The sequence below is a fragment of the Muntiacus reevesi genome, chromosome 5 (assembly GCF_963930625.1).
Source record: "Muntiacus reevesi chromosome 5, mMunRee1.1, whole genome shotgun sequence".
Lineage (NCBI taxonomy): Eukaryota > Metazoa > Chordata > Mammalia > Artiodactyla > Cervidae > Muntiacus > Muntiacus reevesi.
Genome location: NC_089253.1, coordinates 19,781,587 through 19,809,312, shown reverse-complemented (window position 1 = coordinate 19,809,312; position 27,726 = coordinate 19,781,587). Strand labels below are relative to the sequence as shown.

The window sequence follows — 27,726 nt, the reverse complement described above, 5'->3', positions numbered from 1 at the left end:
AATTGAGGAAATTGAGGTGTGATTTTACAAGGATTTTTAATCTTTTTTGTTCCATAAATCATTTTGGCAGTGATGAAGCCAATGGAAATTGCCTCAGAGTAATTCTTTTGAATACATAAAATAAGATACATGGGATAGAAAAGAACCAATTTAGTGAAATATAGTTATTAAAATATGATTAAAATATTTGTGATATTGTAATATATGTGCTTCTTCATTTTTATATTATGCAATGTGGTAGGTAGGAAGGATCCAGGATGATCCCGAGATTCCTGGCCCCTGATGCCTTCTCCCTGAGTCTGCACAGAACATCTAAATACAATGAAGGTCACCCCTGTGAGCAGGTTACATTGAATATTGAAGATAAAATTTTTGTAGATATAATTAGGTCAATAACCAGTTCATTTTGAGAAACCAAAATGAGGATTAACCAGAGTGGGCTTGACCTAATCAGTGGACCCTTGGAAAGAAGATCTAAGGCCAGAGACCAGAAGCCGCAGAGTCGTTCTCTCCTGCTGACCTTGGAGAAGGAACACACGGTGCATTCTACAGCTGCAGGAAAACGAATTCTGAAAACAGCCATGCAGGCTTGGAACAAAATCCTGCACCTCAGATGAGACTACGAGTCCAGTTCAGTTGCAACCCTGTGAGATGAAATAAGACCTGAGACCCAGTTCAACTCTGCCTGGATACCTGACCCAGGTGGCTTTAAACCACTGGGTTTGTGGTTTAAAGTATGCAGCAGTAGTAAACAAGTATACATGAAGGGTCTAGTGATGGGTCTGATAATTTCTGTGATTTCAAAGTACTAATGAGTATGAATTGCATACTGCTTAGATTATCTGCCACTACCGAGATGTGATGTGAAGGCGGTTTTTTTTCTGCTATGACAGTGTCACAGGAAATGCTACTGTGATTATTTGCTAATATTCATAATGGAAGGAAATACTAAATTTTAGTCATAGGTCAGCAAAAATAAAGGTAAAATTTTTACTCAATGAAGTTCACTGATACTCTCAATTCTTTCTGGATTGCTTGGGGAGGGGGACACATTGTGGACACAGATGATCCCGGCTTACAGAGTTTCTTTGTCAGTAAGAATGTGCACTGGGTCTTTTTAGAAAGACTTTATACAGACTATCAATACCAAAACAGAAAATGCAGTCACTGTAATCTTCAGTTTCTCAGAAACATTCATTTAAACAAAGTGTCCTTTCGGTTAATCTATTTTATTATGTTATTGGATGCAGTCAGGGGAACAGTTTGGTAATATTTCTAAACTCTACTCTTTTTAATTAGATTAATCACTTGGGCATCTTATGATAAAAGACATAAAATAATTCTGCTTAAATAAAGACCTGGACTGCAAACTGATTCCTATGTTTGAGAAATGAGATCTATCTCTCCCGACACTGAAAATTTCTATATACTTATATGTTAAAGTAATGAAGTGCATCATCTGCATGGATGACTGTCACATACTGTTCAGTAATCTTACTCTAGCAAAGACATTGAAGCCATATCTTTAGAAAGAAAGAGATGGTTAACCTTAAGAGACAATACTGATTTTAGCCAGCAAGTTACATGTATAGCTATGTTTTAAAATACAGAAATACAGACATATTTGGCATCATTCTTTTCACATTATCTGAAATCGAGTGCACTAGAAATCTAAAAAAGTGTTTCTGCCTTGCTTCTGTGCTCTGCCCAATCTGCAGGCAATAATAAAATATTAACTCACAGGAGAGTTGCAGCTGGAACTCCTTTGCTTCAGTGCCCTGTGATTACTAATTGGGAGATAAATCCAACGTTGGCATAAGAAGTTGAATAGAACTTCATGAGGATTGTGCCAACTTAGAAACACATCTACATCTGGCACCTTTTTGAGACAATTATCGTTCTTGTTAGATTCTGTGGGTCTGCTCCATGGGCTGCAGGCAGATGCCTGGATCACATGTCACCTTGCACAGCTGGGGCTGCTGAGTCAGCAGGGACCGGCGTGTTCCACTCCTGTCTTCTTGTCGGCACAGCTGCAGTTTCCAGGACATTGGAGTCGAGTGTTGTTACAACTACGGAGCTCAGTTTTCCTTTGTGTTGGAAGTCCATCTTATTATCAGTATCCATCAAACTCTATTTCTTGGACTCATAAGATGAAGGTTTGCATTTCCCTAAGATTCATTATTTAGCTTATTGCATTTTAAATTAATACTTTCACAGATGTGTTGAAATTTAACCATTTGTGAACCTAAGTAAAAGACATTTATCAATTCATTATATAGTTTTTTAAAATGTTCTTTGAGGTTGGTTAAGAAAGCAAATAGTAATGCTTAAGAGAAGCATACCTAAACTTAAGCATGTACCAGAAAAGGAAGATGAGACAGCCTATGCCTAAGAGAAGACCTCAACCCATGGCAACCCTACCCCCACTTTTTTATTCTCCACAGTAATTTTGGCACCTTTCTCATAATCAGCAGATGCAATTTATAGTAAACTGAACCAGTGCCCACAGACGGGTAATTTAAAAGACTCCAGTAACATCTAATTAGTGATCACCAAAAATGTGTAGAAAAAAAGAATAAAAATGATCAATATATAAGCACCAAATGCAGAACACAATTAATCAAAAAACTGAAAAAAAAATGCAAAGGATTAATAAAATGAATATGAGAATTTTAAAATTAGCACAGTTCTTAGATTCAGAGATGTGGGAAGACATCATATCCATAGAACAAAAAAGTTTCCCATTAAAAATCAACATTTGTAGATCATAGGATTTACTTATATAATTCTTTTCCAAAAAGTACCTAAGGAGATCCTTTATAAACCTTGAATATCTAGATTTGGAGCTCAGCTTGGTGCTTTGTGATGATCTCGATGGAGGGGCAGGTTGTGGGGGAGGGAGGCTCACAAGGGAGGAGATATATATGTGCGTGCGCGCGTGTGTGTGTGTGTATGTGTATGTATATGTTTGTGTATATGTGTGTATGTGTGTGTATGTATGTGTATGTGTATATGTGTGTGTATGTGTGTGAGTGTGTGTGTGTGTGTGTGTGTGTATATGTGTGTATGTGTGTATGTATGTGTGTGTGCTAGAATATAGATTTATAAAATAGAATATCCTGACTAAAATTTCTACCAGCAGTCAGCAATAAAGGAAAATGAAATCTCAACATAGCTCTATAAATTTCTAGAGAAATACTGAGATACCTGAGAAAATAAAATATTCAAACAAATGATTTTAAAAATTTACAATTTTCCAATTATTATAAAAGATCCAAATTTTCTCAGTAGTGGTATTAACAGCACACAGAAACACTGCTTGGGTACCTGTAAGCAACACCCCCAATCCCAGTCCTCTAGTCTTTATTTTATAAGAAAGAATATAATGAAAAATATCTGAAAATGTAGGAAACTGTCCTCAAAAGTTTGGAAATCAACACTTCTTTAATGTTATTACTATTATATAAATGATGAAGGACTGCTTCAGCTTTAACACACAAAGCTAAACACAACCATCATTCTATTGAAAACATTGGAGAAGGAAAGAATGATGGAAAGAATGCATACACTGACCTATACTGTGGTTTTATTTTTCTAGTTTCTATTCCATTATTCACTTACTCTATGGCTTCCCTGGTGACTTAGATGGTGAAAAATCCACCTGCAGTGCGGGAGACCTGGGTATGATCTCTTGGTTGGGAAGATCCCCGGGAGGAGGGTATGGCAACCCACTCCAGTATTCTTGCCTGGAGAATCCCCATGGATGGAGGAGCCTAGCGGGCTACAGTCCATGGGTTCGCAGAGAGTCAGACATGGCTGAGCGACTAAGCATAGAACACAGCACGTGACTTTCTATAAGTCATTTAACCTTTTCAGCTCGTTTTCCTACCAGATTTTTTTGTGAGTACACAATGAGAAAAAATAGAGAACCATTCTTTAATAAAAGATATATATATATATATATATATATATATAAAAACCTTAATATTGTCCATGAGATCTCCTAACTTTTTAGCTGCATATGCAAAATACACATTATCTTACTTAATTCCCCCAAATAATATTCCCCTCTCAATATTTCAAACATTTTCATTATCATTCTATTTATTATGGTGATCTGTAGTCAGTGATCTTTGATGTTACTATTGTTATTGTTTGGAGCATCAGGAAATGTGCCCATAAAGGTTGACAAACTTACTAGAGGCTAAAGCTCATTTACCATTTGAAAAATCCTTAAGAATTATGCTAAATCTACTCTGCTCTATAAATAGAACAACAAAGCCGATGACAACAGACAGATGAACACTTGGAATTCAGTGATGGGTTTGAGAAAGCTGCTATTGTAAACATTTGTTTACAGCATGGTTTACTGAATATTTTAAGCCTTCTTTTGAGAAAAACTGCTCAGAAAAGAAGTTCTTTCAAAACATCACTGCTGATTGACATTGCAGGTGGATATTCAAGATCTCTGATGGAGATATACAAGGAGATTAATGTTGTTTTCATGCTTAGTAACACAGTCTGATTCATTCTGCAGCTCATGGACCAAGGAGTCATTTCAAATTTCAAGTCTTATTTTTAAGAGATATATTTCCTAAGGCTATAGATACCATAAATAGTGATTCTTCAAATGGATCTTGGAAAAGTCAATCAAAAACCTTCTGAAACGGATCCACCATCCTAGATGGCATTAAGAACATTCCTTATTCAAGGAAAGAGATCAGAATGTCAACATTAACAGGAGTTTGGAAGACATTGGTTCCAACTGTTATGGATGACTCGCAGGAGTTCAAGACTGCAGATGTTTGAGATCTAGCAAGAGAACTGGAATTAGAAGTGGAGCCTGAAGATGTGAATGAATTGCTGCCATCTCCTAAAAAACTTCAAAGGATAAGATGTTGGTTGTGGGTTATGGAGGAGCAGAGCAAGTGGCTTCTTGAGATGAAATGAAATTTACTTCTCGTGAAGAAGTTGTTAAGATGCTGAAATGATGACAAAGGATTTAGAGTATGACATAGATTTAGTTGATAAAGCAGTGGCAGAGTTTGAGAGGACTGACTTCCATTTTGAAAGGGCCCTACTGTGGATAAAATGCTTGCTGTTGTTTACTCACTAAGTCGTGTCCAACTCTTTCGCAACTGCATGGATGGTAACTTGTCGGGCTCCTCTGTCCATGGGATTTCCCAGGCAAGAATACTGGACTGGGTTGCCATTTCCTTCTCCAGGGGATCTTCCTGATTCACGGATCAAAACCACATCTCCTTCATTGCAGACAGATTCTTTACCACTGAGCCACTTGGAAGCCCATACATTATACTCCAGTTGAAAAAACAAAAATGCCACCAAACAGCATTCATGCCACAGAGAAATCATCCCTGAAAGGAAAAGTCAATCAATGTGCCAAACGCCATGATTGTTTTATTTTAAGAAATTGTCATAGCCACAGGAAGCTTCAGCTCCACCACCCTTACTGTTCAGAAGTCACCAGTATTAAGGCAAAACCATCTACCAGCAAAAATATTAGAACTCACTGAAGGCTTCCATTATGTTTAGTTATATTTTTAAGCATAAAGTATTTTTAAATTAAGGTATGTACTTTTTTAAAGATGTAATGCTATTGCACACTTGATAGATTCCAGTATAGTGTCAATATAATCTTTATATGCACTGGGAAATCAAAAAATCTACGTGACTCAATTTATTTTGTTATTTGATTTATTGCTGTGATCTAGAACTGAACCCTCAATATCTCTGAGGTATGCCTATATATAAATGTAAACATTCAATATGAATTATGATATTTTAAAGGAATTAGATTATTTACTCTGTAGAATAGAGGTTAGGATGGGGAGTTTATATGTTCAAAGAGCTGCTTTTCATTCCTAAGATTTGTGACTTGAGGTCCAGATTTCTAAGAACGTTTAACTCCCCACAACCCAAAGACCTGGGCAGATAGCAAGTGGTAAATAGGCTTAGTCAAAAATATAAAACATACCCTCTAAGCAGACAGATGGACCCTTGGAATTCAGCGGTGGCCTTCAAAAGGCTGCTATTTGTGTTAGCTGAACAGAATTTGCTTCTCAGCAATCCATGTACCTTAAAACTCAAGTCTTCTGACTGTTTTCAGGACAATAAATCCTCCAATGCAGAAACTCAAAGAATGAAGAGAGTTCATAGGATGGATACTTTTTTCCCCTAAGAGTTTATAAATAAACTTTACAGGATGAGAACTATAAAGCAGCAAAACTGATGACAACTAATATTGGTGTCAGGAGAGCAAGCATAGTATTACTGTAGGAGACAAATACATGCGGCCTTTAAAGAGTTCATAGTGCAAATCTGATTTACTTATGATAGGAAAACCGCTGTGGTTTTCTCAACTTTTTAATCAATAGTTTCATTGCTGGTACTTACCTGAAATTTATTGCTTAAAAATAATAGCATCTCAACTCTAAGACTTAAGCATAAAAAGAGAATTAATTGGTGTTTCACTGGTGGTCCAGTGGTTAAGAATCCACCTGCCAGCACAAGGGACACGAGTTTGACCCCTCGTCTGGGAATATGCCACATGCCAAGGAGCAACTAAACCTGTGCACCGCAGCTGTTGAGCCCATGCACCCTAGAGCCTTGGTCCACAGCGAGAGAAGTCGCTGCAAGAGAAGCCCATATGTTGAAACTAGCCCCGAGCCGCTGCAACTAGAGAAAGCCCACACACAGCCTGAAAACCCAGCACAGTCAAAAACGAATAAATAAATAGATAAATCGTAATGAGGAAAGGAAAAGGGGAATTAATGAGTCTCATTGCAGAGTCCAGAATAAGGCTGCTGGGCTTCAGTCATGGCTGGTTGCAGGAACGCCAAGAATGGCTTCAGGATTTGATGGATGTTATCTTTTCCCTTATAGTTTTCTTCTCAAGTTGTCTCTCTCCATGTGGATAAAAGGAAATACATACATGTACACAAACTGGCAACACATGCAAAAAGAGGATATCTCTTTTTGAAAAACATTGAGTTGTGCTAAAGAAAGATTGTGCTCATGCACCTACCCCTGAATTAATTACTGTAGTCAGACATGTGGAATCCTCTGATTGATCTGCTTTTTGTGTGACAGAAAGTCATACCAGAGTGGCTTCCCTAAATAAAGTAACATGGTTTTTTGAGGAGGGACATTAGATGTGGGGCAGCAAAACCATAGATGTCAATTATATTGCAGATCCCCTGCTCTCTTATTAGCTCAACCTTTCTCATGGAATATGAAATATACAAAAAGTGGAGGCAAGGGTTAAGTATAACTTTGCACAACTAGAACTTGAGCATGCATAGAATTTTCCTAGATAGTTAAATATTAATAATGTCCAATTTTCCAGCCATAGGTTTCAAAATACTATTCAAAATATGTAGGCAAACTTGAGTTTTTCATGAAATTATTTTCCCTTTAAGCAAAAAGTCTGGGTTAAGTACCTAGTGAAATAGAATCTCGTTACTGGCAGGCAGCAAGGTACACCCTCAGAATTTGAAATCAGAACTGAGTTCAAGGTCTTACTAGGATAGTAGGTGCCTTGTGAGCTTGGAAAAAATGTTCTTTTTGACTTCAGCTTTCTCATTAGAAGAATGAGAGCATTAGGACAAGCAACGCTTGTGCCCCGGCTTATCCAAAAACAAAGTAAGCAGTTCGTTTCCTCCAATATCCAACATTCCTCTCTTCCAAATTATCTATTATTCTTATACTCAGATGTTTTCAGTTTTACTCAAGTATACCTTATTACCTGGTACTTTTCATCCTATCCCTGGAATAAAAAAATAATAATTCTGTCTAGACTCTCTAAATGCTTACCTGATTAGTATTAATGATTTTCTTTTAGTTATCTGTGCACTTTCATAGAGCTAAACTTTGGGGATTACAGTTAATGCTATGATTCTTATAAACATTTAGAGGAAACTACCAGTGAATCTTTTCAGTTTTCTTCCCCCACCCCAAAGTTCTGTGTTGTGAAAATGGCCATCCTCGGATATATAAATGTGTTTAGGTTTGTGGGTGGAAGATGGGATGTTTTGGTTTATTTTTAAGTGGGCATATTTTGTAGTAACTGCCAATAGCTACGCCTCATTGGTTTTATTAGTACAGTGTTCATGTTCAGTGTTTGACGAATCATGTTTTTGTTAGTGCTATACCAAATAGTCACCCAGACTCTTCCTAGACTTTAAAAAGGCAGATTCATTTTACCTTAGGTCACAAATCTTGAAAAACTTTGTCCCAAAGAAAGGGGAGTAGAAGAAAAATTTCAATTGAAGACCTTACTTATTGATCAGGTCTCCTTTAACTCTCCTTGGCTATGAATTTTTTTACTTTAAATATATAATGGCAGAGTATTAAGTATATAGAGACAACAATCAAGTGTATGCCCATCTGGCTATATTCTGATATATTGATAATTTTGAAAGCAGATATATTTCATTATGAGCTGCTCTGTGCATGTTCAGTCCTATCTGACTGTACGCAACCCCATGGACTGTAGCGTGCCAGACTTTTCTGTCCATGGATTTTCCAGACAAACATATTGGAGCAAGTTGCCATTTTCTTTTACAGAGAATCTTCCTGACCCAGGGATCCAATCTGTGTCTCCATGTCTCCTGCATTGGCAGGCAGATTCTTTACTACTGAGCCATCTAGAAAGCCCCATTCCATTATAGCAACTTTTAATTTTTAAAATTAATTTTTATTTTATATTAAAGTATAATATTTACAATGTTGTATTAGTTTCAGATGTACAGCAAAGTGATTAGGTTATAGATGTACATGTATCCATTCTTTTCCAGATTCTTTTCCCTATAGGTTATTACAGAATACTGAGTAGAATTCCCTGCATTATCTAGTAGGTCCTTGGTCCAATGAAAAATTGTAGTTAAAAACAGTTCTATGAGTTTAAATTAAAAGGACAAAATGTAGTGCAGCTAATGTTTCTTACAGAAGCTTCTTGAGAGACTCTTGTGTTTTCACTTTTGTAATTAAAGATAGTGTTTACATAAGCAACATTAGGCTTGGAGTCAAAAACACTGAACTGAGGTTGCAACTCTGGTACTAAGAACTCTGTGACCTCTTCACTGCTATTAACCTTAAATAAATTTAAAAAGTATTTTTTTCTTATGTAAAGATTATTATGCTCTCAATAACATTTATAGACACTATAAATTAACTCCATGATACTATCATCCTCATTTTAAGGATGAGCTGACGCTTCAAATAAGTTAAATATTTAAGATCGGTCGTATAAGCATATGACACCAGGCCTGACTTCAGTGTGTGAGATCTGAATCTAATCACTTATCACATCAAATTCCCACCCTGTCAGTCCAGTATATACTACCTACCAAATTGCTGCCTTGGAATTCTTTCTAGTTTGTTATCATTTGAACACTCAGGCACACACACACACATTTATTTTAGGTGAGATATTATATATTTGAATTAAAATGATTATACACTTGTTTTGATTTCTAAAGTTTGAAGTTAATTTCTAGAAACCTCCTTCATTAAAAATTATTCAAAACATGCTCCCAACAGGTTTAGATTTTCACTTCGTTTATAGGAAGTATTCATTGCGTCTATGTAGTTCAGTTCAGTTCAATCTCTCAGTCATGTCCAGCTCTTTGTGACCCCCTGGACTGCAGCACGCCAGGTTTCCCTGTCTATCACCAACTCCTGGAGCTTGTTCAAATTCCTGTCCATCAAGTCGGTGATGCCATCCAACCATCTCATCCTCTGTTCTACCTTTCTCCCATCTTCAATCTTTCCCAGCATCAAGGTCTTTTCCAATGAGTCAGTTCTTCACACAGGTGGCCAAAGTATTAGAGTTTCAGCTTCAGCATTAGTCCTTCCAATAAATATTCAGGATTGATTTCCTTTAGAATGGACTGGTTTGATCTCCTTGCTGTCCAAGGAGTCTTCTCCAACACCACAGTTTTGAACTGTGCATCAATTCTTCAGCACTCAGCTTTCTTTATATTCCAGCTCTCACATCCATACATGACTACTGGAAAAACCATAACTTTGACTATAAGAACCTTTGTTGGCAATGTAATGTCTCTGCTTTTTAATATGCTGTCTATGTTGGTCATAACTTTTCTTCCAAGGAGTAGGTGGTCTTTTAATTTCATGACTGCAGTCACCATCTGCAGTGATTTTGGGGCCCCAAAAATAGACTGTCACTGTTTCCATTGTTTCCCCATCTGTTTGCGATGAAGTGATGGGACCATATGCCATGTTCTTAGTTTTCTGAATGTTGTGCTTTAGCCAGCTTTTTCACTCTCCTCTTTCACTTTCATCAAGAGACTTTTCTATTTCTGTTTGCTTTCTGCCATAGGGTGATGTCATCTGAGTATTGAGGTTATTGATGTTTTTCCCAGTAATCTTGATTCCAGCTTGTGCTTCATCCAGCCCAGTATTTTGCATAATGTACTCTGCATATAAGTTAAATAGTAGGGTGACAGTATGCAGTCTTGATGTACTCCTTTCCCGGTTTGGAACCAGTCTGTTGTTCCATGTCCAGTTCTAACTGTTGCTTCTTGACCTGCATACAGATTTCTCAGGAGGCAGGTCAGATGGTCTGGTATTCCCATCTCTTTCAGAATTTTCCACAGTTTGTTGTGATCATCACAGTCAAAGGCTTTGGTGTAGTCAATAAAGCAGAAGTAGATGTTTTTCTGGAACTTTCTTGCTTTTTTGATGATCCAACGGATGTTAGCAATTTGGTCTCTGGTTCCTCTGCCTTTTCTAAAACCAGCTTGAACATCTGGAAGATCACAGTTCATGTATTGCTGAAGCCTGGGTTGGAGAACTTTGAGCATTACTTTACTAGTGTGTGGAATGAGTGCAATTGTGCAGTAGTTTGAGCATTCTTTGGCATTGCCCTCTTTGGGATTGGAATGAAGACTGACCTTTTCCAGTCCTGTGGCCACTGCTGAGTTTTCCAAATTTGCTGGCATATTGAGTGCAGCATTTTCACAGCTTCATCTTTCCGGATTTGAAATAGCTCAACTGGAATTCTATCACCTCCACTAGCTTTGTTCATAGTGATGCTTCCTAAGGCCCACTTGACTTTACATTTCAGGATGTCTGGCTCTAGGTGAATGATCACACCATCTGGTTATCTGGGTCATAAAGATATTTTTTTGTATAGATCTTCTGTGTATTTTTGCCACCTCTTCTTAATATCTTCTGCTTATGTTAGATCCATAATATTTCTGTCCTTTACTGTGCCCATCTTTGCATGAAATGTTCCCTTGGTATCTCTAATTTTCCTGAGGAGATCTTTAGTCTTTCCCATTCTGTTGTTTTCCTATATTTCTTTGCATTGATCACTGAGAAAGGCTTTCTCATCGCTCCTTGCTATTCTTTGAAACTCTGCATTCAAATGGGAATATCTTTCCTTTCCTCCTTTGCCTTTTGTTTCTCTTCTTTCTCAGCTATTTGTAAGGCCTCCTCAGACAACCGTTTTCCTTTTTGCATTTCTTTTTCTTGGGGATGGTCTTGTTCACTGCCTCCTGTACAATGTCACAAACCTCCATCCGTAGTTCTTCAGGCACTCTGTCTATCAGATCTAATCCCTTGAATCTGTTTCTCACTTCCACTGTATAATTGTAAGGGATTTGATTTAGGTCATATCTGAATGGTGTAGTGGTTTTCCCTACTTTGTTTAGTTTAAGTCTGAATTTGGCAATAAGGAGACATGATCTGAGCCACAGTCAGCTCCTGGTCTTGTTTTTGCTTTTTGTAGAATAAATATTTATTATTATATTTTTCTCAAAACGGCTAAGCATTTGTCACCTAGAACTTCTAAGTGAATAATCCAACTTCCCCTAAGATTTTGAGTATGTTTGTTTCTGTCTAGCAATCAAGTCATTGCCAATCTGAATTGATTGTAATTAATTTCCATTTTCTACTAAAGACAGTTTCCCTCTTAATTATTTCCTCTCAGCGATGTCCTGGCCATTTTCTAGATATTTGTCATAAAATTTTTTAGAATAATTAAAAAATGACTTTTCCAAAGTCCAATCCAGATGGTAGTTTGGTAGTTAATATTGACTCAATTCATATTATCAACTTAATGTAAATGAAGAAATATACATTTACCACCATGAATCTTTCATTCCAAAAAAACAGGAATATGTCTTTGAAACCAATCAAGTCCATTTTTGTATCTGTGTAGATTTTTAATATTTTTTTTCCTGTAGATCTTATTTCTTTTTTGTTTAACATATTTCTAGGGTTTTATAGGGTTTTATTTATAAATTTTATCTCAGATTTCTCTTCTTGGATTGCTGGAATTCCCCTTACACAACTCTGTTTATCCCCATAGTTGTCATTTTATAAATAACAGTTCTATGAACACATTTGCATATGCATATTTAATTTTGAAATCATCGATATTCAGACATATATAACAACATACTAGATACTAAAGCCCTATAGTTTTTTTTTTTCTTTCTTGACCAAAGTAATCTTTTGTCACACACACACACACACACACACACACACACACACACACACCTATGTACTTTCAAAGCAAATTTAAGATACTTAGTACTGCCTACACAAAGACTCTAATATTCCTTCCTGAATGTCATTTTCAATATGGGGTAACTTTAATGGACACACTGGCCAGATGGTATTTTTTATGAAGGACAATTTAAGAAGACTCCTATTCCCAGAATATCATCCTAAACTAGTTAAAATATGTGTGCTACACCTTCCAGAACATTAGGCCTTCCTAACAATGGTAAGATACAAAAGCAATTGATATAATAAGTAGGCTACATACGTGAAAGAGGAGTGTTTAAATTTAACAATAAACGCAATAGTAAGAGGCATTTATTTATTTATCTTTTTTTTCCTTTTTACTTGCGGTTAGTAAATTAAAAAAAAAAGGCGCACTCTGTTTGGCTTTTTTTTTTTTTTTTTTTTTTTTAAAGTCACTCCGCCCTGTCCAACTCTCTGCAACTCCATGGCTGTAGTCCACCAGGCTCCTCTCTTTCATGGGATTCTCCAGGCAGGAATACTGGAGTGGCTGCCATCCTCTTCTCCAGGGGAACTTCTTGACCCAAGAATCGAACCGGGAGTCTCCTTTTTGCAGGAGAATTCTTTACCAGCTGAGCTACCAGGGAAGCCCTGTTCAGCATGCCTAGAGCTTATTAACAGACTGTCAGCAAATGTTGTGAATGGGTTTAAGTAAAATGTATTCTGGAACATAGACATCATTAGCATCCCTATTGCCAACTTGATCACCGACATGAGTTTGAGTAATCTCTGGGAGTTGGTGATGGACAGGGAAGCCTGGCATGCTACAGTCCATGGGGTCACAAAGAGTCCAACTCAGCTGAGTCACTGAACTGAACTGATTCTGGAACAGTTGCATTTTTGACTGAGAAACATCTCTCACAGTGAGATTTATTAAATATTGTACTTCTAAAGGGAATAGCAACACACTCCAGTATTCTTGCCTGGAGAATCCCATGGACAGAGGAGTTTGGTGGGCTACAGTCCATGGGATCACAAAGATTTGGACATGACTAAGTGATTAACACATATAAATATTAAACCCACGTACACGTATATTCTGAATTGTGCAGTGAGTCAAAATTTGAAATTTGGGGCCAGATAATTCTTTATTGTTGGTTCTTGTCCAATGTTTAGCAGATGAGACATGTAGCCCTTCAGTTTGTATCAATTAAAATGTCTCTGGTCACTGACAAATGTCCCAGGAAAGGCAAAATTAATGCCATTTGGTAGCAGCACTACATTAACTTCAAAGTAAAAGTTTTGTGGATCCATTTTCCTTTTTATTTTTTGAGGTGTTATCAACATGTAAAAATCTGTACCTATTTAATGTATATGTGTTGATGAGTTAGAATGCAAGTGCCATAAACAGTGCCTTAAACATAACCATCATCTGTAAATGTTTTTTGCCCCCCCCCCTTTTTTTTTTGTAATAATAGCATTTACCATTAGGTCTCCAATTTTTTAAGTTTATTTTTTTATTTTAAAAAATATTATTATTTTATTATTTTATTTTATTTATTTTTTATTATATTTATTTAGTTATATTTTTATTTTATGCATTTATTATTTATTTTATTTATTTTTATTTTAAAAAAGATTATTATTTTAAAATAAATATTTATTTATTTTAAGTTATTTTTAAGTTGAATTTTTTAATTTGACTACAGTTAGCTATATGAACAATACTGGATTGTGCATCTCTATGACTTACTCATCTTACATAAGTGAAACTTGTATCTGTTAGAAAACGCCGCGGGAAGAAAGAGCCACCTCTAAGGACCGGTGGTGAAGGCCTTTATTGGGCGGTCGCTCTCGGGCAGAACTCCCGGGGAGGGGCGGGTGAGTGAGGAGACAAAGGGAGTCTGCGAGGAAGGAGAGGTGGGGAGAGGTTTTATATCAAGGCCAGGCGTCCAGGCCAGGTCCTTCTATATAAGGAAGAAAGCGCGGGCTACAGCGGCGGTGGGTGTCCAAGGGCTCTGTGTCCGTTCCTGGTAGTACCAGGCTGAAGGGGAGGGGGGGTGGTCGGTCGGTCCCCGGAAGTTTAGCCAGCCTCCGGAACCTGTCTGCGGCACTTTTTCAGGGCAGGACTCAACACACCCGACCTTTCATCCCGGCCTTTTTGCTATAGGACAAGGGGCGCCGGTTCTCTCTGGCTTCTTCCTGCTGAACGGGGGCGGCGAGGGGTAGGGTGTGGCCGGGATGGCAGGGAGCGTCTGCCGCTAATTTTGTCACGGAATGTTTGTTGGAAGCCCTTGGTACTGCTGTCGCAACACCATCAGCTGGACCGTGTTGAGCCGTTGTTTGATAAAGGCCAAGAGCCTATTTAAGAGACAGGGCCCGAAAGTTAAGAGCAACAAGAGGATTATAAGTGGTCCCATTAAGGTCGAGAGCAGGGTGGACAGCCAGGGGGAGTTTTGGAACCATGATCCGAACCAACCTTGCTGGGCTTCCCGTTCCCTCTTTCTGCGCTCTAGTCCTTCTCTTACCTTGGCCATGGATTCTCTTACTACCCCTGTATGGTCTGCGTAAAAGCAACACTCTTCCTTGAGGGCTGCACAGAGGCCCCCTTGTTGTAAAAAGATCAGGTCTAGGCCTCGTCTGTTTTGTAACACCACTTCTGACAAAGAGGTTAGGGATTTTTCTAAGGCCATCATAGACTTTTCTATTCGTGCAATGTCTTCATCAATGGCGACTCTCAGGGTGATCAGGCCCTGATGTTGCGTGGTGAGGGAAGCAATGCCCGTACCCGTTCCGGCTGCCCCCAGGGCGAACAGCGTTGCTAGGGTAATAGCCGTAACGGGCTCCCTCTTATGCCTAGGAGCTGGGGTGTCTCGGTCCCAAAAGTTGTAGAGGACCTCTTCTGGGTGGTATGTAATTTTGGGTACTACCACTACCATGACACAGAATTCCCTGCTCTGGTCAAAGACAGCCAAATGGAGACAGGGCGTCAGCCCAGTCTGTGAGCATACCCACCACCCCCCGATTTCGGGTATGATGTATGTCTTATTGATGAAACTGGTGTCATTGTCAGTCTGGGTGCATAGGGTTTGTTTATCCGTAGGAATCGTGCCCAAGCAGGTCCCCGAACCCCATACTTCTTTTATGGTAAGGCCCACCTTGCGATCTCCCCAAGAACACTGCGGTGGGTTGGAGAGAGAGGATAAGTTGTAGGTGGCATTTAAGTCCACGGCCTCGTAGTAAGGTGGGTGTGAGGTGTAACAAAGCCAGCAGGATTGGGTTGCATTAGGATTGGAGTGGTTGAGGGCCCCGTAGGTTTCTTTGATCAAGTCCCACAGGGGTTCTTGGGTTTCCAGTGGGTCTGTCCGGGTTAGCTGAAGAGAGGGGGTAGGGGCAGGCGAGGTCACAGCCTTCGTGGCATCTGTCTCTTGTGGTGAGGGGCTGGGGGGTGAAATAACTTGGTTGGGCCCCACAGCAGGGGTCTGGGCGGGTTGCAGGACTTGCTGGATATACAACGTTGCGCTATTGCTTCCCGTGCCATAGGTATCATATATCACTACCCCCCAGGACAGCCCGGAAATCCATCTATTTTCAGTCCGTCCCTGCTGTGTAAATGATAGTCGGACCTGGTTGCTACATTGCCCTTGGTTGGAGGGTTGCCCCTGCCAACCTGATTTCGGGAGAGGGCCCATGAAGGACATATTGATCAGATCTGGCTTGGTCACCGACCACTTCCAGTACCCATCGTTGGAAGTGACACAGCCCCAGGATTTACAGTAGCGGCTCACCATTCCCCCACAGGTCTTTATGTCTCCCCGCTGGTGTCCCGGGCAGGCATAAAACCCGAGGGACCTGACCCTACACTTGGAGTATCCTGATTGTTCGATCAACTTTGTAAGGTTAAAGTATAGGTCCGGCCACCACTTATCTTTTGGTTGGGTGGCTGTGGTCTGTTTTAGCTCTTCGTAGGTCTCTCCATTTTTTAAGATCCAGGTGACTTGAAAAGGCTGGTGGGGGTTTTGGTTGGTGTGCCCCCCTTTTTGTAGGACCCCCAATACCCCCAGAGTAACCCAGAGCAGAGAGCCCCGCGTTGTTTTGAGGTAGGGGTGAAGGGGTATGGCGGACAATCAACCTTGTGAGTCTTGTATGGATGGAGTTGGTAACCAGGTCAGGGTGTCCCAAGGGAATAGCACCCCAGGAGTAGGAAGCAGATGGCTAGATATGTGAGGGCCAGAGACAGTCGAAGAGTGGAGGACCAATCGCAGGGGGCCGCGGCCGCTAATCCAATGGCAAAAATTATGGCCAGAGTTGTGACTGTTAGCAGCCACAGCGGGTGATGCCAGGTCAGCATCGGATATCGGGAGGTGGTCTCTCAATTATTTTGGGATCGACGACAGAGGGGTTCGGGTGATAGTCAGTTTGGTCGGCCCCGTGAGGGTGGAGCGGTAGGAGTAATTGGGAGGAGGGGCCTGGGCTGCGGCCACCCCTGTCTCCGGGAGACCCGGGGGAGCTCGTTTGAGCCGGGTTAGGTGATACCAGGGCTCGTGTCCCAGAAGTTTGGCTGCCGTGGGGGTGGTGAGGATTACAGTATGGGGCCCCGTCCAGCGAGGTTGTAGCGGGCGGGGATTTAAGGCTTTTAGCAGTACCTGATCTCCCGGGGCCAGAGGCTGAGCCGACCCTTCGTCGTCCGTCGGTTGTGGCAGGACCCGGTCTGCGTGTTCTCTCAGCAAGGATTGTAAGAGGGAGAAGAGGGGGAGGTATCCCGCGAGTGGGGGAGCCTCTCCCTCTGGGAGGTGAGTCAGGAGGTAGGGCCTGCCGTAGAGCAGTTCGAAAGGGGTCAAACCTGTTTTGGAGTGTGGTGTGGTGCGAATGCGAGTGAGCGCCAGAGGGAGGAGGTCGACCCAAGACAGCCGCAGTTCTGAGGCGAGCTTGGTCAGGTGCGTCTTGATGATGCCGTTTACCCGCTCTACCTTGCCTGACGATTGGGGCCGATAGGGAATGTGGAGATGCCAGTCGATGCCCAGGGCCGTAGCCACCTGCCGCTACCTGGAGCGTTACCCTGGGCTCGGCTTGGGTTATCGGGGTTCCCGAGTCTGGGCGGCGTCAGTCATCGTCGAAGCTCAGCAGCTCTAAGGCCGGAGGAGGGCAGGAAGTCTCCCTGGGGCGCTCTGGTCTCCGGCCCCTAGAGGTCGGGGCCCGAGAGGCCTGGGGACAGTCGCTAGCCCAGTGTCCTCGCTGTTTGCACAACGGGCACGGCTTGGAAGGAGGCCGCGGATTGGGGCACATCTTGGCCCAGTGTCCTTCTTGGCTGCACTTGAAGCAGGCCCCCGGAGGGGGGTTTCGGGGCCCCGAGCCCGCCGCCGGCCGCAGGGCTGCTACCAAGGCCTGGGTTTGCTGGTTTAGGAGGCTCGCCTGAAATTCGGCCTTTTGTTTGAGCCTTGCCTTTCGACTGGCCTCAGCAGTTTCTTCACGAGCATTGTAAACCTTAAAGGCCATTTTTACCAGGTCTCGAATAGGGGTCTGAGGGCCGTCCTCAGCCTTGGCCAGCTTTTTTCGGATGTCAGGTGCGGATTGGGAGATAAAACGATTGGCCAAGGTAGCTGCCCCAATGGGGGACTCAGGGGACAGTCTAGTGTATTGAACAAGGGCCTCAGTCAGCCGATTAAGAAACATGGCTGGGTTTTCGTCGGGCCCCTGAGTCACCTCATCTAGTCTGAGGAGGTTTACAACCTTATGAGAGGACGTTTCCATCCCATCGAGAATGCACTCTATCATATAGCGTACCCGCAGCTGGCCGCCACCCCCTTCCTGGTAGTTCCAATTAGGGTCGGTGTCAGGAACTGCCTGAGCTCCCGGGGGACGCTCGGGGGAGGGGCTGGCGCAGTGACGCTGATCAGCCTGCGCCCTGGCTGCCGTCCAAATGGCCTGCCTCTCTTCGGGGGTGGTGGTAGACCCCAGGATGACATATACGTCCTGCCATGTTAAGGCGTAGGCGCGGGTCAGACTAGTAAACTGCTTAATGTACTGAGTGGGGTTGGAGGAAAAGGATCCCAGCTTGGCCTCAATCTGTGCTAAGTCTTGGAGAGAGAAGGGGACGTGAACCTGGGCCAGGCCGTCGGCTCCCGCTACTTGCCGCAGAGGGAGTAGCGGGGCTGGGGGAGGGGGAGGGGAGGCTCTTGGAGGGTTGCTATGGGAACCATCATCTGCTACCAGATAGCCCTTGGAGCGAGTGTGGGAGCTAACCGGAGAAGCGGAGGGAGTGACGGGGGAAAGGGGAGGGTACAAGATAGGGTAAGGGGCCGGAGGGTCTGGGGCCGGCAGTGGAATCTCGCGGGCGGGAGCAGGGACAAAAGGGGCCGGAGCGGAGGGGGAGGGGGCGGGAACTGGAGAGGAAGGGGTGGGGACAGCCGGAGAGGAAGGGGTGGGGACAGCCGAAGAGGAAGGGGTGGGGACAGCCGGAGAGGCATAGGGAGGAGGGGCCACCAGATCTTCCGGGGGAACGGAGAAAGCAGAGGACTCAGAGGCGGGGGTAGTTGGGTTGGCCCGGGACGGTGGAGTCGGGGGGGCCATGGTGAGTAGGATCTGGCTAGGAGCGCAGGTGGTGCACAGGGTGGGGCGAGAGCGCAACGTCCAAAAGGCCTGGACATAGGGGACCTCAGACCATTTTCCCGTTCTCCGGCAGTAATTATCTAAATCACGGAGGACGTTAAAGTCTAATGTCCCTGCGGCTGGCCATTGTGAGCCATTATCTAGGGAATATTGAGGCCAGGCCTGTGAACACAGAAAGGTGAGCTGCTTGGGGCGGATATATCCTTTTAGTCTTAGGGTCCGCAGGTTAGCCAGCAGGCACTCTAAGGGGGTGGAGTATTGGGGGTCGGGTTTGGAGGCTGTCGATCCCATGGCGACCACGGGGCGTGGAGGCAACCCCCGCCGTCCGAACGTCTTCGGACGAGTCAAGGGGAGCCGGAGGTCCGTGCAGTCGTGGAGAATGTCTTCTTCACGACTGCAGGGGCCCGGGAAGGCCGAAGCCGGAGGCCGGAGCCGGAGGTCTACTCAGCCGCTGGGGACGTCTCCCCACCAGCTGGTGACCGGGAGGGCCCAGTAAGTGCGCACCCGTTACGGGGCCCTAGGAGGTGGTCGCCAGGGAGGGCAGGCCCCAAAGCCGAAGGGACTTACCCCGTATCCTGCCGTCCGGGGGGTTGGTCTGTCGCCTGGGTCCGGGGCTACCGCGGCGGTGGAGCTCGAGGGGGCCTCAACGGCGAGTGCCGGAGGGCTCTCACCTCGGCCCCACGTTGGGCGCCAGATGTTAGAAAACGCTGCGGGAAGAAAGAGCCACCTCTAAGGACCGGTGGTGAAGGCCTTTATTGGGCGGTCGCTCTCGGGCAGAACTCCCGGGGAGGGGCGGGTGAGTGAGGAGACAAAGGGAGTCTGCGAGGAAGGAGAGATGGGGAGAGGTTTTATATCAAGGCCAGGCGTCCAGGTCAGGTCCTTCTATATAAGGAAGAAAGCGCGGGCTACAGCGGCGGTGGGTGTCCAAGGGCTCTGTGTCGGTTCCTGGTAGTACCAGGCTGAAGGGGAGGGGGGGGTGGTCGGTCGGTCCCCGGAAGTTTAGCCAGCCTCCGGAACCTGTCTGCGGCACTTTTTCAGGGCAGGACTCAACACACCCGACCTTTCAGTATCCTTTGACCAACATCTGCCCAGTTTATCCTTCCCTCAGTCCCTTGTTAAACACACTGTACTCTATGAGTTTGACTATTTTTGATCCCTTATGTAATATGAGATCCTATAGTATTTGTTTTTCTGAATCTGGATTTTTTTCACTTTGCATGATGTCCTCCAAGTTCTTTCATGTGATAGTAAATGGAACAATTCCCTTTAGAAACAATTCCATTTTATGCATATACAAACTTTCCTTTATCCATTCAGCTGTCTATGGACATTTAGATTATTTCATGTCTTTGCATTCATAAGTATTTCAAAATATTATAAATATCATATAAATATCAATGAACATGAGAGGGCAGATACATCTTTAGGATCTTGATTTCAATTCATTTTGGGTATATACTTAGAAATGTAATTGCCAGATCATATCGTATTTCCATTTTTTGAGGAAACCTTCTGCTGTTTTCAGGCTTCCCTGATAGCTCATCTGTTAAAGAATCTGCCTGCAATGCAAGAGACCCCAGTTCGATTCCTGAGTCAGAAAGAGCCACTGGAGAAGGAATAGGCTACCCACTCCAGTATTCTTTGACTTCCCTTGTGTCTCAGCTGGTTAAGTATCCCCCTGCAATGCGGGAGACCTGGGTTCGATCCCTGGATTGGGAAGATCCCCTCGAGAAGGGCAAGGCTACCCACTCCAGTATTCTGGCCTAGAGAATTCCATGGACTCTATAGTCCATGCGGTCACCAAGAGTCGGACATGACTGAGCAACTTTCACTTTCACGCTGTTTTCAATAGTAGCTGTACCAATTTAAATCCCACCAAAAATGTACAACAGTTCCGTTTTTTCCACATGCTTGCCAGCATTTGTTATCTCATATCTTGTTGGTAGTAACTATCCCAACATTTAGTATAAGGTGGCATCCCCTTGTGGTTTTTACTTGCATTTCCATGATGTTGAACACATTTTAATATATCTGATGGACGTTTGTGCATATGTCTTCTTTGAAGAAATTTCTATTCAGATATTTTTCCCACTTTAAAATGAGGTGTTTTTTCTGATACTGAGATGTAGGAGTTTCTTATGTGATTTGGATACTAATCTTTTATGAGATATATGATTTGAAAATATTTTCTTCCATTATGTAGGCTTTTTCTTCACTTGGCTAACTGTTTTCTTTGTTGTGCAGTAGCTTTTTGTTTGATATAGTCCCATTTGTCTTTTGTTTTTGCCTGTTCTTCTGGTGTCATTTCCAATAAATATTTTTCCAATGTCAATTTCAGGATACTTTTCCCCTATATTTTCTTTTAGTTTTTAACAATTTCAGGGTTCCTTTACTGCTGTAGTTTCTTTTTTACACATTTACTCCACAGTCTACCACAGTTTGGTCTCTGCCACTATATGGGTACTAAAATTCCTCATTACCATGACCATTAAACTTCCAGTCACTTAATCCTTTGTATATTCTGTCTTTGTTTTAAATTCTGAAATATTTGGCATCCCCAATCCCTTTCCTTTAAGGAAACAACTTTGTATACAGCCACAATTTAAAAATGAATATTAAAGGATGAAAATTGCCATTCATCATTAACTCAGCATGTATCAAGTACGTATTAGTCACTATGCTGAATATTTGTTTTGCCTGATTTGTAATTATCACAGTAACATTGAGTGTGACTTATTAGACAGATTTGACACTGTTGAGCATGGTCATCTTAAAATTTAATGTGCTTTCTCTCAATCCCAAGAACCTGTCATGGGACCAGGTTCTGATTCTTCTTTTATCTCCTTTTGCCATGTGCCCAAGAGAATTACCAGTGACCTTTATCTCTTGCTAGTCTCAAATTTCTCTCTTCCCTCTTTTTTCATAATTTTTTTGGAGTAGAATTATTTTACAATGTTGTATTAGTTTCTATTACATAGCAAATGGAATCAATTATTTGTATATCCCCTATTTTTTGTATTTTCTTCCCATTGAGGTCGCCACAGAGCAGAGTAGGGTTCCCCAAGCTATAAAGTGTGTTCCTATCAGTATCTATTTCATACATAGTATCAATAGAGTATATATGTCAAACCTGATCTCCCAATTGAGCCCATTCCTCTTCTTTTCCCCCTTGGTGGCTATATGTTTGTTCTCTATGTCTGTGTCTCTATTTCCATTTTGCAAATAAAATCTGTACCATTTTTCTAGGGTCAACATACATGTGTTAATAGACAAAATTTGTTTTTTTCTGATTTTGACTCACTTCGCTCTATATGAAAAAAAAAAAATGGAAGAGGATAGAAATCCTAGAGATAAACCCACCTAATTATGGTCACCTAATCTGACAAAGAAGGCAAGGATATACAATGGAATAAAGAAGGCCTCTTCAAAAAGTGATGCTGGAAAAACTGGACAGCTACATATAAAAGAATAAAATTAGAACACTCCCTAATACCATACAGAAAAATAAACTCAAAATGGAATAAAGATCTGAAGGTAAGGCCAGACATTATAAAACTCTTAGAGGAAAACATAGGCAGAACATAAATCACAGCAGGATGTTTTTCACCCAACTTGCAGACTAATGAAAATAAAAGCAAAATTTGACACATGGGCTCTCTCTTGGATACTTCTATCCCTATGCTTTGGTTGCAGGATGAAACACTTTGTCTGCTCTTTCTCTGATGCTCTGGCAGAGAGGTGCCCCCAGACCATTTCATTTTGTCGATTTCACTGGGAATCATTGGGAGGATAACAACAGTGCAAAAACAAAACACACAAAAACTCAGTGAAAGAACTCAGTTTTGAGAGTTCTAAACACTGTTGGGTGTGCCCAGCAATTTATAAATCCCTCAGACAGATACAATCAATAAAAGTCTGTTTTACTGCTCCCTGATTGTGATTGAAGAATAGATTTCAGATGGCAGCTGCCGTGTGTTCTCACAAACTTTTTCTCTAAAGATTCTCTTTCCTTGAGTCTTTCCCATCCACAGGGAGAAACAATGTAAGCAGAGTTCTTTTTCGCAGATGATGTTCATTATTTTTGTGTTTCTGCTCCTCATTTCAGTTGTAAAATTCAAAGTAAATGAGAAGAAATTATCAAGACTTTTCTACTTTAACATGTATGAAGTGTTTTTACATAATCTTTATTGTTTTGTTTAATAAATATTTAAATGAGCAAACACATTTGTGCCTAACCCCTGCTACAAATTTTATTTCCCCATCTTTTTAAACAACAATTGGCATTGTCTTGGACATGTAAAAAATAAAAGATAATAATGAAGATCAGAGTTGGATTTCCTGTGTCCATCTTGGCTTCTCCCTCCTTTTCTTTCTTTCCTCTCCTGCTTCCTCCCATATAATTCAACACTTCCTTATGCAAGATCCAAGAGCTTTCCCTTGGGCCATTGCCCCACAGATATTGGTTGAGAGGCATTTCAGATAATTTAGTTAGGATCTTCCCCTTTCCCCATATATCAAGGAAAATACAGTGTTGCAATTTTAACTTTAAAATGTAAACTCAAATTTCACCTACAAATATTGTTCATGTATCATGTGTTATGGCCTGACCTGAATTTTTAGCCAGTTTATAGGAAATGAGCCAAGCTTTTGAAACCTGCCTGCCATGATACAGTCCCGTCTTCACATCAGACATGACCTTGGTGTTTGTTTTTTATCCTATAATCACTTTTAAGAAAACTAGGCTGTAGTTGAGGGACAAAGGAAATCAATAAACACTCTAAAATGGGATTTTGTTATCTGAACCATAATTTCATACCATAGACCAGTGCCTAGGTGAAAAATAGACCCTGTTCTCTTCTACAGGCTTGTGAAAAGAAACATGCTTAGCATTTCTGAACTTTGTACTGTGAAGTTTCAAAATAGTTTTTCTGTTCAAGGAATAGAAAATAACTCAATTTTTTTCTGACATTTTTATGGCAGTTTTAGAGACTGTAGATGATTTTGGATTATTATTATAAATCATTAAGTAATCTCCATAAGGTCAAATTTTTGCTCATTTATATAGAATTTTAATATTATGCTTAGAGTGTTATAAATGTTGAATCATTCAGCAGAAAATTAGTTCACTGTAAAGGATTTTCAAAATAGAAGCATCATGGTTGAAAATGGAATATTATTCATTTACCTAATATCTACTGTAACAGCTTTTGAATTACTGTATTATTTTTTAATATGTGATGACTCTTAACTGCTGAAATAGGAAAACTTTTCATTCTTTAAAAGATACCTGTTGACCATTTAAAATTATTATTTTTAATGTATCTATTCCATAAAATTCCTATTATCTTTTTCATCTCTCTTAAAGCATACAAAACCAAACAAAATGCCAATGACAGATTTTATTCTTTATCTTAACTGGCAGAATTAAAAGATAAGATTATAAATTAGTGAAGTAATATTAGATTATGAAAGAGCTTTCAGACAGTGGTTTTATAGGCTAAAATTTTTGTGAAGCCCAAATGATTCCGAGATGTAATTTCTGAAAAATCACATAAATTATTTACAAATAATCTGTTGAAAATATCCTTCTTAAGTGGGTGTTTTAGAAAATTTCCCCAAATCCCAAAGCATTAGTTAGAACATACCTCAAACACCTTAAATAAAAGCTATTTACACTGTCATTAAAACAGCAATTCAAGGAATTGGAATATAATGACATTTATTAACTCTAGTTAACAGGTAAAGACAATGAATAAAGCTAGTTGACCTAGTTAAGATTAGGCATATTTGATTGGATGCTGAAGTAGCACTAAAATTCTTTAGGAATATCTGATTTTCTAATTTTCCTTAATAAAAATCTCTCATAGCTCCTATAAGGCCATAACTCTAAGATAATTTTAAAAATAACACAATTTAAAATTTTTATCAAGAATACAAGATACAGAGCGAGCAAGCATCTTCTTCTATTTTCCTACCTCCAAATATATATTAACTCTGTACATTTTTGTCTGTTTTCCCTGTCACCATTTCAGTTTACGCCTCCATCCTCAGCTACCCGTCATTGAGTAGGAGACTTCCTCTTGCTTTCACTCCAAATTCCCTCCAATCTTTTCTGCACTTACAAACCATCAAAATCTTTGAAATCACAAATTACTCTCTAAAATCACATTTTTTTTTTCTCTTAGAATAACATACCAATCCTATTCCAAGTCTCATAAATCCATGTCTGATCTTGTCCTGGTCTGACCTTGCATTTAACTCACTTGTGCCTACTTCTCCATCCCTCCAGCCGCAGTAAAGCCTTTAAATGCCCTACGATTGCTCTAGTCTCAGAGCCTTCTCACCTGCCCTTCCTTCTTTCTGGAATGTCTTTGCTCTTTGCACAGCAGACATCCTCACATTTTTCAAGACTTCTCATGTCACTTTTCAGCAACATCTTTCCTGACCACGCTATATAGGTAGCTCTAATTATTGTCCTTATTGTTCTTTGTTTATTTTCCTGTGAGTTATTTGCCACAATTTGTAGATGTGATGATAAAACATGTATTAGGAAGGAAGAAATGTTCTTGTACCCTTCTAGGTTCTTCTGGCTGATCTAAGAATTACAAGACAGATTGACTGGGAAACATCAAAGATTAATGTTGCTGTTGAGTCGCTAAATTGTGTCCAACTCTGTGATCCCATGGACTGCCACACACCAGCCTTCTCTGTATTTCACCATCTCCCAGATTTTGCTCAAATTCATGTCCATTGAGTCAGTGATGCCATCTAATCATCTTATTCTCTGCCACCTCCTTCTCCTTTTGTTTTCAATCTTTGCCAGTTCAAAGTTTAATAACATGCATATATGGAAGAGGTCCAGGAAAACTGAGTTACTAAAATAACTGAAACTCTTACCTTAGACACCATCTTCAACTAAAGACTAAAGAGGATGTTGGAGTTGTGGTTTGGAACTCTGAAAAGGGGAAAGGAATGTAGATGGAAAAGCAAGTTTTAGATGAACAAATGTTTGCTGGGCCATGAAGAGATAAGATGACACAGACTAGATTCTGAACTCGGAGAGTATCCCCACCATACCCAACACACATTCACTGCAGACATCTCTGGTGATAGCTTGATCCCTGTAATTGACCTTCTGTCTAAAAATTTCAGGCCATTAGGGAAGGCCAAAGTTTCCTGAGTCTTTTGGGCCTTGATTCTTTTTCAATAGAAATAATCTGCATGCAAGAGAGACATTTTTGGGTGGTTAATTTTGTTCCACTACCCATTTATATTTTATACACACATACACCTTCATACACATGATCATGTTTCTGTATCTGTTTATCTGTCTAGAGAAGGACGGAAAGAGAAAGGAAGAAAACAGAGGGGTCAATAGGTAGATTGTTGCTTTTGACTTATATACTTAACTATTGCTAAATCCATAAAGGCAAGAACCATACATATTTTATTCACTAAAATATATCCAGTGCCTGGGATAATGCATGGCCCATAATAAGTATTCAATAAATTTTGTCAATGAATAAAAAAATGAGATGTTTGAGATGGTTGAATGAGGATGAGATGGTTATATGGAATCACTGACTCAATGGACAGAAATTTGAGCAAGCTCGGGGAGTTGGTAGTGGACAGGGAAGCCTGGCGTGCTGCAGTCCACAGGGTCCCAAAGAGTCAGACACTACGGATTGACTGAACTGAGCCAAAAAAAAAATGAATGGAAGAGTTAATACCTGAATTCAAGCACCTGCTTCCCTTATGGCTTAGCTGGTAAAGAATCCGCCTGCAATTTGGGGGACCTGGGTTCGATCCTGAGTTGGGAAGATCCCCTGAAGAAGAGAAAAGTTACACACTCCAGTATTCTGCCCTGGAGAATTCCATGGACTGTATAGTCCATGGGGTCGCTTAGAGTCGGACACGACTGAGCAACTTACATTTTCATGCTCAAGCACCTAGATGATTGTTCACTAAGTTTTAAGAATTTCAGTCCAAAACTTTCTACTATGCAACTCTGAACCCCGAGCCACAGCAGAATGTCCACCTCTGACACACAACTTTTCCTTATTTTCTCCTTTTCATTCTACTTCAAATGTGTTTGTTTTAACTGTCCTAAAATCAAGTATTTATTAAAGACTCTAATTATATGTTATGTTTTATGTCCCCTGTTACTTGTAAGTTGCTCAGTATAAGCTCCAAGTGTGTAGACATTATTTCCTTTTAAGAAGAAAATATCCAGAATATTAAACTTCCATAATGCAGACTCTTAGGTAGATTCTTATTTTAATATATGCTTATTAACTTTGAAGACATCAAGGTTGTCTGAAAGGCAGGACTTTCAGTCCCTCTGAGAAGCACAGTACATCTCCCAATGTTAATTTAAGCTTGACAGATGAGGGGTGAATTTATTTGTGAGAGAGTTCATATCATCATTGAGAAGCATTTATTCCTTCCTGAAAGGTTATTTTCTGCAAAATAAGATATAGTGCTTCATCCAGGCTTCCAGCTTGCTCTGTAAGCGAACAATCCTTGGCATTTAGACGAAGTGTTATGTCCTCTAGCTAGGAAATGAGTTGTGAGAGGGATTTTTCATTTCTAACTTTTGATCGT

The 27,726-nt window shown here is 40.9% G+C and overlaps 2 protein-coding genes across 2 annotated transcripts in view; one reads left to right on the top strand and one right to left on the bottom strand.

The window, feature by feature from the left end:
* LUZP2 (leucine zipper protein 2) overlaps positions 1–27,726 on the top strand; it is a 483,423-nt gene that overhangs the window by 153,662 nt on the left and 302,035 nt on the right. The gene's annotated exons all lie outside the window — the stretch shown is intronic.
* On the bottom strand, positions 14,744–19,413 carry LOC136168689 (uncharacterized). The gene is made up of 2 exons (XM_065936404.1): positions 17,160–19,413; positions 14,744–14,874 (listed from the first exon to the last, which is right to left on the bottom strand). The coding sequence occupies exon 1, from the start codon at positions 19,411–19,413 to the stop codon at positions 17,617–17,619; it is 1,797 nt and encodes a 598-aa protein (XP_065792476.1). The 3' UTR covers positions 14,744–14,874; positions 17,160–17,616.